Source organism: Chiloscyllium plagiosum, chromosome 19 (genome assembly GCF_004010195.1).
Source record: "Chiloscyllium plagiosum isolate BGI_BamShark_2017 chromosome 19, ASM401019v2, whole genome shotgun sequence".
NCBI lineage: Eukaryota > Metazoa > Chordata > Chondrichthyes > Orectolobiformes > Hemiscylliidae > Chiloscyllium > Chiloscyllium plagiosum.
In genome coordinates this window covers 41,250,289-41,268,067 of record NC_057728.1, presented here as the reverse complement: position 1 = coordinate 41,268,067, position 17,779 = coordinate 41,250,289, and the positions used below count along the sequence as shown (strand labels likewise).

Genomic DNA, 17,779 nt, shown 5'->3' with positions numbered 1-17,779 from the left:
CACATGCAAGGAATAGGTCACCTCTACAAAATGGACATCAATATTGCTTACCAAACAAAAATTTCTTTGTATTAAATTCAAACATTAATTGATAAACCTGCATTAACAACACCACAAATAAGTGTGATGCTCTTTTGTGCATAACGAATGGAATTACTGTCCATTACCTAATAAATCAGAAATGTGGTCACTCAGCAAAAACTAAGAACTCTATTAAACAAATTGGCCAGAACGTTATACATAGACACAAATGAACTCCAGGGTTCTAGCATAACCTAGAAATGATCAGCTGTGCACTATTTAGGAATTAGCTCCCAATTGTTGACTGTGGGGCTCTTGTGGTGTAATAGTGGTGTCTCTATCTCTGAGCTATGAGGCCCAAGTTCAAGTCCCACCTGGTCCAGAGGTATGTAATGACGTTTGTGTACAAGGTGATTGGAAAATATTTCAATTGCTGAATGTTTCTTGGGCAATACCCTCTGTTTGTCAATCCTTTTCAGCTGCAGCAGTGAATTCTACACACTACTGAGTGCTGACCTACAGAATTGATTTATCGATTGAATGCTAGTTGATAGTTCAAGGAGACAGTTAAACACCTACAGAAGCTCAGGGGAGAGCATATCAGAGGTTTACACAGCAAAAGTCCAGAGCAATGCAAGTGTGGAGAGACTGTTAAACCTGTGAGATGATTGAGCACCGTGTAATTATTCGTCAAGTGAAAAGGATACCTCGGTACAGAAAAGAACATCCACTGCTATCCTAACCCTCCACCACAAACATTCACATTCAGTAGTCTTGAGGATCAACTGCAGAGATGGTAACTGCTGTTGACATTATGCCAAAGATCTGAATGTCAGCCCAGATGAAAAATGGCAAAGGTATACCAGTCATAAATCGTGGTGCAGGGACCTGCTGGATAGCAGGCTTTCTGCACATTTCTCCACTTTTCCAAGTCTCATGCTTCCCTCATTAGTTTCTCATAGAAGCCTCCAATCCTGACCTGTCTCACATCAGCAATCTCTTTCTCTTCACCTGCATCCCTCTAATAATCAATAATCAACTCCTTCCGCAGGTTCTAATGCCTTAACCCTGATCAACCCCAACCTTGATTTGTTGATGATATACAAGAATCACCTTTTCTCTGTCACCAACTTGAGAATGTTTTCTTTGTTCATGTTTTCTCCAAGTGACCTGCTCCACCCTCCGCCACAAGTACATTTCACAACTTTTTAATCTTTGGATGTCCGCTCTTCTCTCAGTATATTTTTCTACCTCGAATCACACCCAAATTAGTAGCTTATCCTGTTCTGTCCTGTCATGAAAGAAACATTCAGCTTCTGTGATGGAACTATCCCAGTATGGCAGTAGTGATTAGATTACTTTACAGTGTGGAAACAGGCCCTTCGGCCCAACAAGTCCACACCGACCCGCCATGAAGAAACTTTGCCATCAACTACTACCCTCTGTCTTCTTCCATCTAGCCAATTCCTAATCCAAACCTCCAACTCACCCTCAATGCCATATCTCCGTATTTTCTGCAGTAGCCTACCATGGGGAACCTTATCGAACGCCTTACTAAAATCCATATATACCACATCTACCGCTTTCCCCTCATCAACCTCCTTCGTCACCTTTTCAAAGAATTCAATAAGGTTTGTGAGGCACGACCTGCCCTTCACAAAACCATGCTGACTATCCTTGATCACATTATGCATAAATCCTATCCCTTACAATTCTCTCTAAGACTTTGCCCACAACAGAAGTGAGACTCACCGGCCTATAGAACCTTTGGGTATCTGATTCTATTTGCAATTACGAAACCCTACATCAACAATAACATCTGATACATGACAGGAGATCCAGTCGCAAGTCAGGGACCAGGGATTAGATTGGATTTTTAAAAATCTTCTGCATCTCTTCACTCTGTTGACCCAAAGATGGTTGCTCCCAGTTTTTGATGCTAGGTTTAGGCAAACTTTTCAGACTTTTCAATCCTAGGAGTGATAATTAATAAGTGACACCAATGCCATTATCAACTCATGACTTTTCCAGTTTCATTAGATCTCAGACTGCCAAGGCAGGTGGGCGGCTGCGTGTTGCTGGAGTCGTGGCAGGTTAAATATGGGGAGCACAGTTTACCAAAAGCTACTCATGCACCATGTACACACCATGTGGGCTAGGTCAGAGTTGAGATTTTGACGAACCGACTATTTAACCATCAATCACAGCAAGCAAAAATAGCTCAATGGCTTCAATGCAACAATATTGAGCAACCTTAAAGTCAGTACAGATGTTAGCTGTGCCTCCTAGCCATGTTTGATTGTAGCGGAGATTTTATTTATACCAAACAAAATTCCGGTCTGTAATCTCAGGGTTTAAGGTGACATTTATACATTGTACAAGGTTCACATTTTCAGATTTCAATTAAATCCAATCATCTAACCATTTCAAAACCAATCTTTTTCCTTTACATGTGTTCAAGATCTAATATTATAAAATTTGTTAACAATCTAGAACCGACACACATGCTTAATATTTATGCCTTAATGATTTCTGTCAGAAGTTATTCCAAGTCAGGTTTCATAAATGCTACATTAGCTTTCATCTGTGATTCAGTATCATTAATATATGAACTATAACAGCATGTGTGCTTTATCTGCGCAGCAACATGTAAATTGAAACACACAATATTTATGGAAAACACCAGCCATTTTAAATATGCTGATCAGTCCAAATGAATCACAGTGTGTTGGAGATGTGAAATTCATCAGTATTTTACTTTATTTTAAAAATGAGAATCAGAACTTAATTTTAAAGGGCCAACTACTGAGCTGTGGGAATTTAACTCTCTTGTTGCAATTTTATTTGTCTGCATTGAATTCACACGAAGGTGAGAAACCTCTGAACCTCAATATTTTAAAGAAACTCAGGACTTTCAAATGTCATTTCAACTTCAAATCAGTCAGTGGGTAATTAGGAAACCAAACCAGGAAAATACATAGCAGGCGTCAGCAGTAATGATTCAGGCTTATACTAGCTGGCTTAGGGGACTTCTGTGTTGCCAATGCAATCCCTGCATGTAATATGCACAAATTATAACACTGTTTAAAATCCATTCAAGGGACATGCATACTACTGGCAATTTTCTGTCTGTTCCTAATTGCCTTCAAGGTGGTGATGGTGTGTTACCTTCATGAAAACAGGCTGAGTGGTTTTACTGAGCTAAGCAAGGCAGTGGCTAAGAGTCAACCACAGCATCATGGAAAGGAGGTCATTTATTGCTCAGAGTGGTCAAGGATGATAGATTTGCATCCCTAAAGGGTATTAATGAACCAGATGAGTATTTATAATAATTTAAGTTTTTCTCTGCTAGACTCATTTGATTCTTTGCCCTTAAATTCTACAGCTGCCATAATGAGATTTCACCTCAGATCCATGGCTTATGTTATGGATCAGGCCAGACCCCCTCAAACAATTCAAGAAAATAGCCCAGACCCTAGCTTTTTGCTAGTTGTTTTAAACAGGTGTAACACAGATATTCCAGAAGCAGCTGGTCAAACCACTTAGTTTTAAACAAAGCAGAATTTATTTACAAGTTTACCAAATGAAACACAAACAGAAAAGAACAGAATACTGAAGAACTTAATCTATCCGAAACCCAACAGATCATCCCAGCTTAAAGATGTTGTTCCAAATACTCGCAACAATCCCCATAAACCCTTGGCACAAAGGTAAAATCAAACACAGGGTCTAAAAGGAGAGATGTCAGGGAGTGAGGAGGATCAGCCGGGACCTGCTGTTTCAGGTTCAGCAGCTTTTACAGCTGCCTGACTGCTTTCAGTGACAGGCCAGACCAAACTAAACCATAGTAAAGCTGAGCTGGGAGAACAGGCCATTCCCCTTTAAAACAAGTACAAGTGCTTGTTTTAAAACTTGAAAGCCTTTTGCCTGAGGCAGTATTTGTTAGCTATAATTAAATTGGACCGAAAACCCTTCAACTCCAGATTTTTCAGAACTTGTGTTTTTATGATCTCCTGAAAAAAAAACAAGGACAACATAATCTTGTTAAAGGAGCAGTATCATCACACTTACTAGCCCAGTAATGTAAACATGATACCAGCACACCTGTAAAGATGATAAGATGCACTTCTCTAAAAATGAAGTAGTAAACCAGTAGTAATTCATAGTAGGCTGACTTGTACAAGTTGAATTACATTTACATTGGTAAGCTATTTGTACCCGAGAATGTAGAATTACAATACTGCAGCAGAGTAGACCATGTTTCATACTGTCAGGAAAATTTCACAACACTGATATGATTCAAGAACAATAAGCACAAGAAAGTTTATGATTGATGTGAAACAAGACATAGGAACAGAAAGTAAACCATTTAGTTGTCAAAGCCTGTTTTGTTGTGTAATGAGATCATGGCCAATATGTGGTGCAACTCTATATACTTGTCTATGCATCCTATCCCAAAGCAGCTTTGGTTAACTAAAATTTACCAACTTCCAATTTAAAATGAATAATTGATTGAGCATCAGCTTCCAATTCTGCAGGAAGTTCCAAACTTCTATTGCACTTCTGCATGTTGGAGTATTTCCTAATTTAAATCTTGAAATGTCTAGCTCTGTTTTAGACCAGATTTCCTAACCTTAGACTTCCCAACCAGGTGGAAATACTTTGTCTTTAATCTACCTGATCTGTTCCCCTCAATAATGTGAAAACTTTGATAAAAATCAACCCTTAAACCACTAAATTCCAGAGAATTTGTTTAACTCTTCATGATAATTTAGTGGGAGAAGGATTAGAGGGCACAAGAAGAAAATCATTTTTAAAAAAAAAAATCAGAGGATGGTGGGTGTCTGGATGAAGGATGAAGCTTTGTCGTTAGACATGAATGTTCCTTCAATTTTTCAAGACCAGATCATGCCTGGTTGAATTGTTTATTCAGATTACAGACTCGGACATAGAAAAATCAAAATGAGCCTCCAAGAACAAAATTTTAATACTTCTTTAGCCCCTTCAGATGCTTTGAAATGTTTTGATTCCAATACTCTCGTGGCTGACTTCCTCCCTGTGACTAAGGTTCTTGAAATGGCAAGAAGATGTGTTTCAGATACAATGAGGAAGGGATGGAGAATGAGAACTTCAAATGTGAAGCATTGTGGCCACCAGGAATCAGTATAGATCACTGACAGGAGTGATGAGGGACAGGAACTGGCTGTGGGAAATGACATAAGCAGTAGCAAGGAAGGGCTGTTGTAGTACAGTTGTAGTTTCCCTAGCTGTGGACCAAGAAGTCCAGATTAAAGTCCCACCTGCTCCAGAGGTGGTTCATGGCATACCTGAACAGGTTGACTAAAAATACAACAAAGTCAGAAAGAAAGTTTGTAATATTAAGATGATGTTTGGCACAATAGTCTCTCTGAAGCACATCTTCCTCGCCATTTCAAGATCATTAGTCAGAGGGAGGAAGTCTAAAAATGTTGGAATACACTTTAGCTACCAGCATTACCTGATTAATGAACGCTATCTCTAACTGGAGGTAGACTTTGCTGATCATTTGTGTTGTTTAACTACAGAGATGAGTGACACCCTTATTTTACTCAAGATGAAAATTATCAGCTAACATGAAAGCAATATAAAACACTATTAATAATTAACTATCCCCAGTTTCAAATTCTTTCCAACGCTAATGGAAAAGGAGCATCAGAGGGACGATCAGCTTTGCTTTAATTATAATAATTTAAAGATGGTTAAAAAGTGAATTCATGATGACCTGAAGGAATTCTGCCTGTGCAGCCTAAAGTTGATGCCTTTTCAAATTCACTCCAGAGTAAGATACTTGGCATATATTGGCTTGTGAAAAGCAGGTGCTCTCCACAAGGTACATTAATTTGTTATTGGCAAGTTATTAACAAAGTAAGTCATTGAAAATCAAACTGCTTAATTAATGAGCCATGAATTGCACTACTGAATGAGTTTTGCTGAGCTACATTATAATTAGTGCTAAAACCACATGAAAAGGAGGTTAGGGAACCAGACAGGCATCCCTGAGCCATAACACAACTTCAACATAGTTCTTTTCCAATGGTAGGTTGGAGATATGTACCTAGACTTTGGCAGGCAGTAACAATAAGATTGAGTTTGCCATTGACCTTGAAGAAAGCTGCCCAGAAAGGCTCTAAAATCCCTGAGAGAGGAATTTCCCCTTTACAGACTGTAGTTTAAATCTAGCGTCTCCTCAAAGGAAATGTAGCAGTAGAGTTGTCAACAAATAAGCAGGCAACCAATCAAATCAAACCATTCACACACTTGGGAAGCCAGACAATTAAAAACTTAAAATCCTTGGCTTATAATTTAAATTTTCAGATTGTGAAATAAATTATGCTCATATTAAGAGAGAAGCTAATAAAACATTTGGTTCGCAATGCAGAATGACACACTGAATTCAATTTCCACACTGACTGAGGTTACCATGAAAGACTCTCCTTCTCAACCACTCCCCTTGCCTGAGGTATGGTGATCCCCAGGTTAAACCACCATCAGTTCTCTCTCTCTCTCTCTAATGGAGAGGATAGCCCTAAGGTCTGGTAGGACCAGAGCAACATTAATTTCCTCTCCACCCTTTATCTCTTGATTATTTTATATTTATGGAATGCTATTAGTGTCTTCTACCGTGAAGACTGAAGCGAAGTATTTATTCAATTGCTCTACCATTTCCTGGATCCCCATTATTCTCTCAACTGTCTTTGCTGCTAAAGTATTTTTCCAGTCCACTCCAGCCGACTCTGCCTCCATCCTTTGTAAATACTCACTTTATGATAGTTGTTTCTGACCCAAGCTTCTCTCACATAAACTGAATGCAAGGTTCTACCATGTTATGATGTTATTACCACTGATTTTAACTGAGTGGATCAGCTACTGAGTAAAAAAAATGATAAAATGAGCTTTTCCATGAGGGCGCTTAGCCGTAATTATAACATTAGTATACTGCTAAAACAGAGTTATGCTGCATTCAACATGCTGTAAAATTTCTTAGGATATCGACCATATGGATGTGGAAGTTTTCACTAAATCAGGATTGTATGGATGAGTACACTCTGTGAGACCTTTCTGATCACACCCATTGAGGAGGGTAGCTTAGGCCCAAGCAACAAAATATATCTTATGTTCTGAAGAAGGGTTGCTGGGCCTGAAATGTTATCTCTGATTTCTCTCCACAGATGCTGCCAGACCAGAGTTTCCCCAGCAATTTCTGTTTTTGTTTTTGTTTCTGATTGCCAGTATCCACAGCTCTTTCAGTTTTTTGTTCATGATTAACCAATTGGGAATACTGTCACAGTGTGCCATAACACATGTTTTAATAACTGTTTCATATGTTCCAGTGACTTTAAGATAACAATTTTCTGTTATTGATCTCAAAGTTAAATAGTTTGGTTAATATCCATCCATAACTGACTGACATTTGTTTCCATTCTATAATTTAAAGCATTTTTTTTTACAATTTCTACAGCTCTTGCATATTAACCATCTTTAAAGTAGCACATATTAATCTTAAATAAAATGGTAGAATCCGTACAGCAGGCCAGAGTTTGCACTGACCCTCTGAAGAGCATCCCAGCCAGACCCAAACCCCTACCCTATAACCTGCACCCCCATACCTAATCCACCAAGCCTGCACATTATGGGCAATTTAGCATGGCAAATCCACCTAACCTGCACATCTGTGGATCATGTGGGAGGAAACCAGAACACCCAGAGAAAACAGAATGTACAAACTCCACATAGACAGACAGTCACCAGGGGCTGGAATTGAACCGAGGTCCCTGGCACTGTGATTCAGCATTGCCAACCACTGAGCCACCGTGCTGCCAAAATAAGTACCAACAGGCTGGTTTGATTAGATTTTTTTAGATTAGATTACATTAGTGTGGAAACAGGCCCTTCGGCCCAACAAGTCCACACCGACCCGCCGAAGCGCAACCCACCCATACCCCTACATTTACCCCTTACCTAACACTACGGGCAATTTAGCATGGCCAATTCACCTGACCTGCACACCTTTGGACTGTGGGAGGAAACTGGAGCACCCGGAGGAAACCCACGCAGACACTGGGAGAATGTGCAAACTCCACACAGTCAGTTGCCTGAGGTGGGAATTGAACCCGGGTCTCTGGCGCTGTGAGGCAGCAGTGCTAACCACTGTGCCACCGTGCCGCCCACCATTCTCTCTTTTTCAGGAAATCATTCATGTACTAGGAACATTAATAATTGGTTGTTTGCTTTCAATATTTGAGAAAGAAGAAAATAATTCATTATAAAGGTAAGAGAAAACAGCACCAAGAGCTTGCCTAAATATAGGAAGAGTAAGATTTAGAACTGTTGGTCTCCAGTCATCAAGTACTGAAAACATCAGTAGCTTATCAGTGACCAAATATTTAGTTTCATATAACATTTGAGATTTACTGCATGTATATCATCTTCACAATGATTACCCCGGGTCTGCTTAATTGACACATTAATCCAGTCAGTTTGAATACAATAATTAGGACAGAGCCTGAACAAATCTTTGCCTGATTTGAATGTGGCTTGACAAATACATTTAGATACAAATTTCTGTTTATTTTGTCCCTCTTGCCTCAAATTTCTCATTTCCTTATCTTGAATTTGTTGACTCTTGCTGATGGTCATTATTCACTTGGGAGCATAGACAGCAAAGCACATTACAGTGTTCAACAAACTCGGTCTTACTTTCCCTCATCTGATCGAAGAAACTGACAGTAATCATTTTTGGTCCAACTGTTGATTTGGATTTTCATCTCTGCATTGCATTGCTTAATAATGCACCAAGACAAGGATTACATTTTCATTTTTAATATGAAGCATACTTCATGCCATGGGAATGTGAACCTCAGAGAATAGAATATAAAATGGAAAGCTAAATTATTCTGCAGATTAGCAAACTAAATCAAGTAGTTCAATTTGAGCTGCTTTTTGGTTCAATAAATTAATTCTGAATACATGTTGTCCAGCTCTAAAAATTTCACTGACTCCATTTCATTTGGGTCATCATTTCAGGAAAATTATTTCAAGAAATTTAATTGGATATCCCCCAGAGAAAAAAACATCAGGTTAGTTAACCATTGATTCAAGTGGGCTCAATGGCATAATAAAATTAATGTGAAATTCTTATAATTGTTCATTCCTCAGTGGTCGTGCATGTAACATACTAGTTACATTCATCTGCATTTCAAAATGAATGGGTAATTCTGGCATCTGCTTCAATCATTTTTTTTTTAGTGTTTGCTTGGTTCTAGTTTTAGAATGAGCCAAAGCTCTCCTATTTCCCTTCTTTAGGCTCAGACACTTATACATTTGATGCTACCATAGTTCATAAAATAATAACATTCTTGGATCACCTCCCAATGTTATCGGCCACATTCCAAAAGTAGAATTTTAGACACAGGAAAATATGGTTTGACAAATTTATTGCAAGGACATTATTACAGACTTGCACACAACATTGATTCAGCCTTACTTGGACAATTGCATGAAGTTCTAGGTACAATGTTTTAGGCAGGAATTTAAAATGTGCAGAAAAGATTTACATCAATGGTTCCAGAGATGAGAAACTGAACTTGCATGGGTTAGAGAAGCTGGGGTTGTTCTCCTTGAAGAGAAGGTTGAGGAGATTTGATAGAAATAGTCAAAATTCAACAATCAGAGAAGTTGGAAAAGCAGGATTTTATGTAAATAGAGAAAGATTGCAGAATTCTGAGGTACAGGGCAATCTGTTTGCCCTGGGTCATGAATTACTTAAAAGCTAGCATGCAGGTACAACAACTAGGAAGGAAAATAGAACTGTGACTACTTTAAGTGGAGTGGAATATAAAAATAGGGATAATTTGCTACAGTCATCCAAGGTATTAATAAGAGCACATCTTGGATACTGTGTAAATATACAGTCTCCTTAATTAGTTGCATTAGAAGCTGCTCAGAAGAGGTATTAAGGGTATGGCAGTAAAATCTAGTTTAGCTAATCTTATGGAAGGGAATCTCCTCTCAGTATTGTGATACTGATAGCAACAGTTAGAAATATCATCTCGAACATTTATAAAATGCATGGGAATTGGAGATTTTACAGAAATATGTCTGGTTTTGAACAGGTGGTGCATTTTGCCAAAATAAGAATGATCCTGAAACATGTTATCTGTATTTATCTGGACAGATGCAAGAATATCAGATTTCAAAGTAAACAGAGTTCATACTGCTTGAGAAACAGGGTCCACCATGTAACAATTACACCAAAGCTTTTATTAGTGCAATTCTGTGATTGGCCAGTACTTAGTGAACAATTCCAAGTGTGCCAAAATCACACCAATATTTAATTTAAGATCATCAGCTGAACTTGCAGTTGTTTATTTATGTTTGCTAGAAGCAACATATTTATATATTAGGGTCAAGTCCAACAGGGACAACAAGGGACATTTCCTGATAAAACTAGAGCCCCAGACTAATCTCATGAACACACGTTGACTGTGGCAAGGCTTACATGATATAATGGGCCACAAAGCAAAGTCAATTAGAATTGCTGACAACAATGTATTCCTCCCCAATGAGCTCAATATATTCTATGCTCGTTTTGAGCAGAAGCTCAGTGAAATGATGCCACCGCCTCGACAGCCTTGGGTGGACCTGTACCCACAGACACCATCACAGACGTCAAATCAGTTTTCTGAGGGTGAACTCATGCAAGACAACTGGCCCAGTTGGAGTCCCTGGTCATGTGCTCAGATCCTATATGGATCAGCTTGAGGAGGTATTCACAAAAAATTTTACGGCCCTACATTCATCCCTTAAACATGTGGATAACAAGGACAATTACGTCAGACTCCTGCTTATTGACTTTAGCTCTGCCTTCAACACCATAATTCAATAAAATTCATCTCCAAATTCCAGGACCTAGTACGTTGCTCCCTATTCTGCAACTGGATCCTTGCTTTTCTGACCCACAGACTGCAATCAGCAAGGACAGATGACAATACCTTGCCCACGATAACCCTCAACACTGGTGCCCCGCAAGGCTGTGTACTCCGTTCTCTATTATACTCCTTATACATTTGTGTGGCTAAATTTGGCTCTCACTCCATTTGCAAATTTGCTAATGACACCAGTGTAGTGGGGCAGGTCTCAAATGACGATAAGAGTGTGAACAGAAAGGAGATAGAGCACTTAGTGGTAACAAGCTCTTCCTCAATGTCAGGAAAACATAAGAGCTGGCATTCACTTCAGGGAGCAGAGCTCAAGGCACCCTCCTGTCAGTATTAATGGTGCTAAGGTGGAGGTAATCGAGAGCTTAAAGTTCCTAGGTGTAAGTATCACCAACGATCTATCCTGGTCCATCCATGTTGATGCTACGGTTAAGAAAGCACTTCCTCAGAAGGCTAAGGAAATGTGGCATATCCATTATGACCCTTACCAATTTTTATGGACGCACCACAGAAAGTATCCTATCTGGAAGCACATAGCTTGATTTGGCAACTGCTTTGCTCAAGACCGCAAGAAATTATTGAGAGTTGTGAATGCAGCCCCATCCATCATGAAAACCAGTGTTCCTTCTATTGACACAGTCTACACTTCCTGCTGCCTTTTGAAAACAGCCAACGTAATCAAAGATCCCTCCCACCCCAGTTATTCTCTCTTCCACTCTCTTCTGTCGGGCAGAAGATACAAAGGTTTGAAAACATGTAGCAACAAATTGAAAAACAGTTTCTTTTCCCCTACTGTTATTAGGCTTATGAAAGGACCTCTTGTATATTGTATGTTCTGCATTGTTCTATTAGCCCGATGTACTTAGGTTAGGTGTGATTTGCCTGGTTAGCATGCAATACAATACTTTTCACCGTATTTCAGTATATGTGACAATAACAAATTCAAATCAAATCAAAAAGACCCTCTGCAGGCAAAATGAATGCTTTATCATTATGTCTTCTCAATTCAATAAAACTTTGGAGATATCACAAATAGCTGGTGGATTTCCTATGGCACATCTCATCCAATCAGAGTTGACTTGCCTTTCGAATTTAACGATGTGGGATAACTCTTCAGTGGTATATTCATGACAGTCCACTTTCCAATCAATCTACACCCTGTTTCTGATGCAGCACAAATTATTGTTCCACTTAAAAAATGTTTTTCTGCATCTATCCTGAAAAGTGCATGACAAAAGCTTCAAAAGGTTTCCAAGTGTGTGAGTTAAAAAAAAAAATGGGCAGCATGTCAGCACAGTGGTTAGCACTGCTGCCTCACAGCGCCAGAGACCCGGGTTCAATTCCCGCCTGTGTGTGGAGTTTGCACATTCTTCCCGTGTCTGCATGGGTTTTCTCCAGGTGCTCTGGTTTCCTCCCAAAATCAAAAAATGTGCAGGTTAGGTGAATTGGCCATGCTAAATTGCCCATAGTGTTAGGTGTAGGTGAATGGGTCTGGGTGGGTTATGCTTCGGCGGGTCGGTGTGGACTCGTTGGGCCGAACAGCCTGTTTCCACACTGTAGGGAATCTAATCTAATCTAAAAAGTACGTCTTTTATTTCAGCAAATTGTGTTCTATACTGAAAAACCACTGGTATTTGAAAAACAATGTTATAATGGATTCATTTAAATAAAATGGTAATAAATCCAAGTATTTTCTGGAACTATGTTTTATAGGTATATATACATTCTAATTCAATGTTAACTTCAAAGCTGATGAATGTTCTTTCCTCTTGTGAAAGCTAATCTATGTGCAGCTTCATGAAGGTTAACAGAGCATTCTACAACAATGCTAGTTTCAATTACTCTATTTGTGTAGCAGTAATAATGAAAAACTAGTGTACCATCACAAAGAAATTAAAATCAGAAGACATCAACACAACCAACATAAACATGAAAATGAAAAGAGGAAGAAGTCCATTATTGTTCTTTAAGAAAGCAACACAGTCTTTTTCTAAGGTACTTTCCAATGTTAGCTCTCGAAGTACGTTTTGAACCTTTTGCCCAAAGCGCATGCATTTTCTGGAAGACTGCATCCTCTCTAAGTGACTTAGACAGTGGAGATCAATTTTTTCAGTACCCTACGTGGTAAAGTTGGAAGATGTTTTTGAAAATTTAATTGACAATTCTGTTGCAAATATTGCACAAGAGTTCTTTTCCCAGTAAATATGAACGAGTTCTTCAATAACACAGACATCAAAGCTCAGCTTTTGCCAATTTCAACCAATGTCTGTAAATGCTTCAAATATGGACTCATGGAAGTGAGTCCTAAACCCAGAGTCACAGAATCTAGATGTAGCAGTCTGACAGCCAAACTTGCAGGAAACCAACTTTATCTGTGACAAGTCACATGCTCAAAAATACTGGCTGGCTGTGAAGATCATTTCATAACAGTGTACATAATCAGGATTGCTAGCCTCATAAGTGGCTTTGGAAGAATTTTAATGTTCAGAACGGTACAGCATAAATGGTAATGCATGGCATTATCTGTAGAGAGTTCTTGTTCAATATAATTGTTCACACAAGTACTCACAGCTGATGGTGATGCCAAGCTCCACACCACTCCTCTTTGGTAGCTTCACATGAAATGTGCCACTGCTTGGTACAACAGATTCTGTACAAGAGAAATGTGCAAGTTCAATAAGCTCAGTGCAGATAAATTTGAAAAATGTTTGAAAATAATCTGACCTCTGAAGTGGAAACAATCAAAACCACACATTCCTTGTGTTTCATTAAAGGCGTACAATACATATTTTCCACCTCTCAGGCTGATCACTTTCAACTTTGCCTTTCTATTTGATACACTGAGCGGTATTTTAAACCCAGTTTCCTATCTGTCACCAGCATCCATTGCTGGCTCTCTCTGAAATGACCTTGACCACAAGTTTAGTTCTCTCCATACTTGTACTGCTTCCTCAATTCACCATTTCAATGCTGTTCTTCTTGGGTCTCCTATCCTCCTCCTTCCATAAACTCTCAGCTTCTCACTGGCCATATCCCAAATCTGGTTAAGCTAAATCTGCCGCAAACTCAAAATTCACGTATCCTTCTAAGTGTCTCCAAGAATTGGCTCTAGCACATCTCTCTGCAAGTTTCTCAAACCTTACGACACTTCAAGGGTATTTTGTTATTTTGCTTTATTCCAGGTCTTTGATTGTCTTCCCTTTTTATCCCACCACAGGGAACCACCTTCAGCTGTTCAATCCTAGTCTTAGAAACACTTGCCCCATACTTATCTATGTTTAAAAAACTCTCTCTCTCTCTCTCTCTCTTTCTCTAACTGTTGGGGCATCCCCTGGTCAGAAGTGGCACTATATGGTCACCCATTGGCATAAATACATCTGCAGTACCAGAATTAGCTTGCCTGATTCAGCATTAAAGCCAGGTCATAAGTTAGCACATAGTAGTTTTGAGAAGAAGTAATCCCAAAATAAGAGGGTGCACTTTGAACAAAGAATCTTACAAATTAATATACGGGGAGTTCTGTAAAGACAACAGCTGCAAATGTCTGTGGGAAATAGTTTGATAAGAGATGTGAGAGAATGGACAACCTGAAGTTTGTAGCAAGCATTAATTAAAAAGAAAATAATGACCCCACCACAACAGAAACAAGTGATAAGGCTTATTAATCAAAGAATCCTAACATTAGGTGTAACCATATAGCTTTACTGGAATTGATAGTACAAACTTTATAACAATCAGGAAAAATTAACATCCTTTTGTTTGTTCAGTAGTGAGGATTGTAAACTTTATCACCAAATCTAAAAGTTCGTTAAGTGATTTGGCAGGTAGAACATGGGGAGAAATAAACTGCTCACGACACACTAGCTAAAGAATGCTAACGATCGATGTAATAATAAAACTCCACATATAACTAACTTTGTATTAGAACTATTATTATGAATCTCACAGCAAATAGTAAGAACCAACCTCCCTTTGTATCCCTTGAATAGGGCAGTGACTAATACAATATGCGCAAGAACATTGTATTTTTATAGCCTTCTGAGAAATGTTTTGGGATATCCACTCCGAATGATAGACAAATTCAAATTTTAGCTATGAGGAGCAATCCATTCTAAACTACAATATATTCATCTAACCACTACTTCAATGGACAAAATTAAAGTGACTGGATCAATATCTTTGCTTAAAGTTGCAGCAGAGGTACACTATATGAAACACAAAAAGTCTGTACATTGACAGCATTTTTTAAGTAAAAGAAATCCACAATCAATTTTCACTGAATTGATTGGGATAGCAACAAATATAATGAATAACAGAATTTGAGCAGTCCTTAGGAGATGAGCAAGTCTGGGAAATGTCTAATTAATGGGATACATTGTAATATTTTAAGGTCTGATGATATGATATCCAGTAAACATCATGAGGTCATGGGGAACCTAGGGCTGTCCATAGGGCCGTCCATCATTGAGCAGGTGTTTCACAGGATAGGATGTATAGATTATGAGGGAAGGAACAATAAAAATGTTGCATGTAATTATTGTAATGCAAAACGTATAAAAATGCTGTATCCCACTGGTGAAATCACAGCGTCATTGTTTTATCTTCTGATCTGAACTATTATTAAGAGGGTGATTGTGCCCCACGTGAAAGCCAGATTCCTAGCAGTCTCTGACCTTTCCTGCATGTGTGGTTAAACAGCTTGAATAAAGATCGACTGGACTTCTTGAGACTGCTGTTTGACATCTCTCTCCAACACTTACCAAATCTTTAGTCAATCTTTTTTAAAATTTCCCTTTCAGGCTCCATCCTTGTTTTTTATAGCCTTCTGAGAAATGTTTTGGGATATCCACTCCGAATGATAGACAAATTCAAATTTTAGCTATGAGGAGCAATCCATTCTAAACTACAATATATTCATCTAACCACTACTTCAATGGACAAAATTAAAGTGACTGGATCAATATCTTTGCTTAAAGTTGTGTTGCTATATGAAACACAAAAAGTCTGTACATTGACAGCATTTTTTAAGTAAAAGAAATCCACAATCAATTTTCACTGAATTGATCTTAACCACTTGAAGTGTGCTCACTGTGAATTACATCTCGTTTATTTAACATTATTGGGTATACTATTAGTATTCAGTACAAATTATTTCAAAAGTTGTAGAATACTTTAGATCCTTATTTTGCCTTTCATGTGCATTACCTGTTAAGATGACATACAAATTTCCTGTTTGAGATTCCTCAACAAAAATCACTCAGAAGGTGTCAGTTCCCGAGGAACATTTTGATGCCGTTAAGTTACTGATGAAAAATAACTGGTGCAGAATGGGCTATTTCAGTGCTGCAGTGTTCTATGATTCTGTGACATGTATCAAGTTGGACAGAAAACCAAGTGTTCAAAGTCATATTCTTAAAACTCTGCTACTAAGGGAGAGCATAGCAGGTTGCATTACTCAATTTGATGACAGCAGAGCCAGAATTTCAAATGAATAACATTTTTCATGTTTTGCTGATTTCCTGTCATAATACAGCATACATCATCAGTAATGCAGGCATGGAATAAACAAACTTAAAAATCAAAATCATTTCAAATAAAAAAAACTTTCCTTTTGTAAGGGGTCCAATAGCAATTCCTTTATGAAAACTGAAAACTAATCCCTTTCATACTTTTTTTTTACCGGAAGAGAGCCCCGTCTCCCAAATAATTCACGCAATGCCTAAAAGCAAATGATATCTGCTTTTCAGATTTACCTGCGACGTCAAACTCTATTTCAAGGGTGACTTTGTTGTTGCCAGCACAGTCCCGAAGGAGCTGGTTGGTTTCCTCCAGGGTGCTTTCTTCAGTGAGGATTCCATTGATTGTCAGAATTCTGTCTCCAACCTGCAGCATTCCACACCTGCCAGACACAAGGACAAAAACACCATCTGTCACATGCACTTCAGGAAGCAAGAGAGACAGAACTTTGAGTGTGCGTGACGCTTGAATGCTGGTAACAATCCTTGTCACCTGTTACTTTCTATTAATGAATTCATGCCCTATACTTTGTGCAAGACACAAATCTGTTGAACAGCAGTAACACACAGGATTTAAAGCTGCTATCTCAAGCAAAAAATTCCATTAAACCAGTTAAAAACCATGACGAGTTAAACTTAGAAGCCCATTCTGTCCTTGTGGCTGCAATTTAATTATGACTGAGCTGGAAGAGGGGATGTGAGAATTACACCATTTTTCAGGTTAACCATCATAGCTCAACATAATACTTAAATCTGTCCAATGTCACATTGGGTTAGGTGCTCTGAGCATATACACAGCATCAGCGCAAACAGGTATTAGGCCCCCTGAATATACCTCATGGTTGGGGAAGGATTAACTACTGCTTATTTTTTTAAAAAAATCTTGCATGGGATTGCAAGATCAGCGTTCTTATGCTCTCAGTGGAAGGGAATTCAAAAGACTGAGTCCTCGGAGAGGAAAATTCTTCCTCATTGGAGTCGTAAATGGGGACCTTATTTTTAAGCTGTGCACTCTAGTTCTAGATTTCCCTAGGAGGGGAAACATTATCTCAGCATCTATCTTGTTGGTCAGCCTCAATCTTTGTGTCTCAATAAGATCATCTCTCATTCTTCTAAACTCCAACTACTACAGGCCCAATTTGTTGAAGCATTCCTTATAACTTCTTCATCTCTAGCATCATCGTAGTGGACCTGCTCCTAAATCAAGTATGCCCCACATATGTACAGAGGCCAAAACTGCACATAGTGGTCTCACCAATGCCTTGC

The 17,779-nt window shown here is 38.7% G+C and overlaps 1 protein-coding gene across 7 annotated transcripts in view; it reads right to left on the bottom strand.

Moving 5' to 3' along the window:
• Nucleotides 1-17,779, bottom strand: part of grip1 (glutamate receptor interacting protein 1) — a 458,656-nt gene that overhangs the window by 59,021 nt on the left and 381,856 nt on the right. For all 7 annotated transcript variants that reach the window (XM_043709637.1, XM_043709634.1, XM_043709639.1 and 4 more), the window contains 2 exons: nt 16,751-16,896; nt 13,567-13,647 (listed from right to left, as the gene is read on the bottom strand). In XM_043709637.1, the coding sequence (XP_043565572.1) occupies nt 13,567-13,647; nt 16,751-16,896 (227 nt within the window). The remainder of the gene's footprint in view (nt 1-13,566; nt 13,648-16,750; nt 16,897-17,779) is intronic.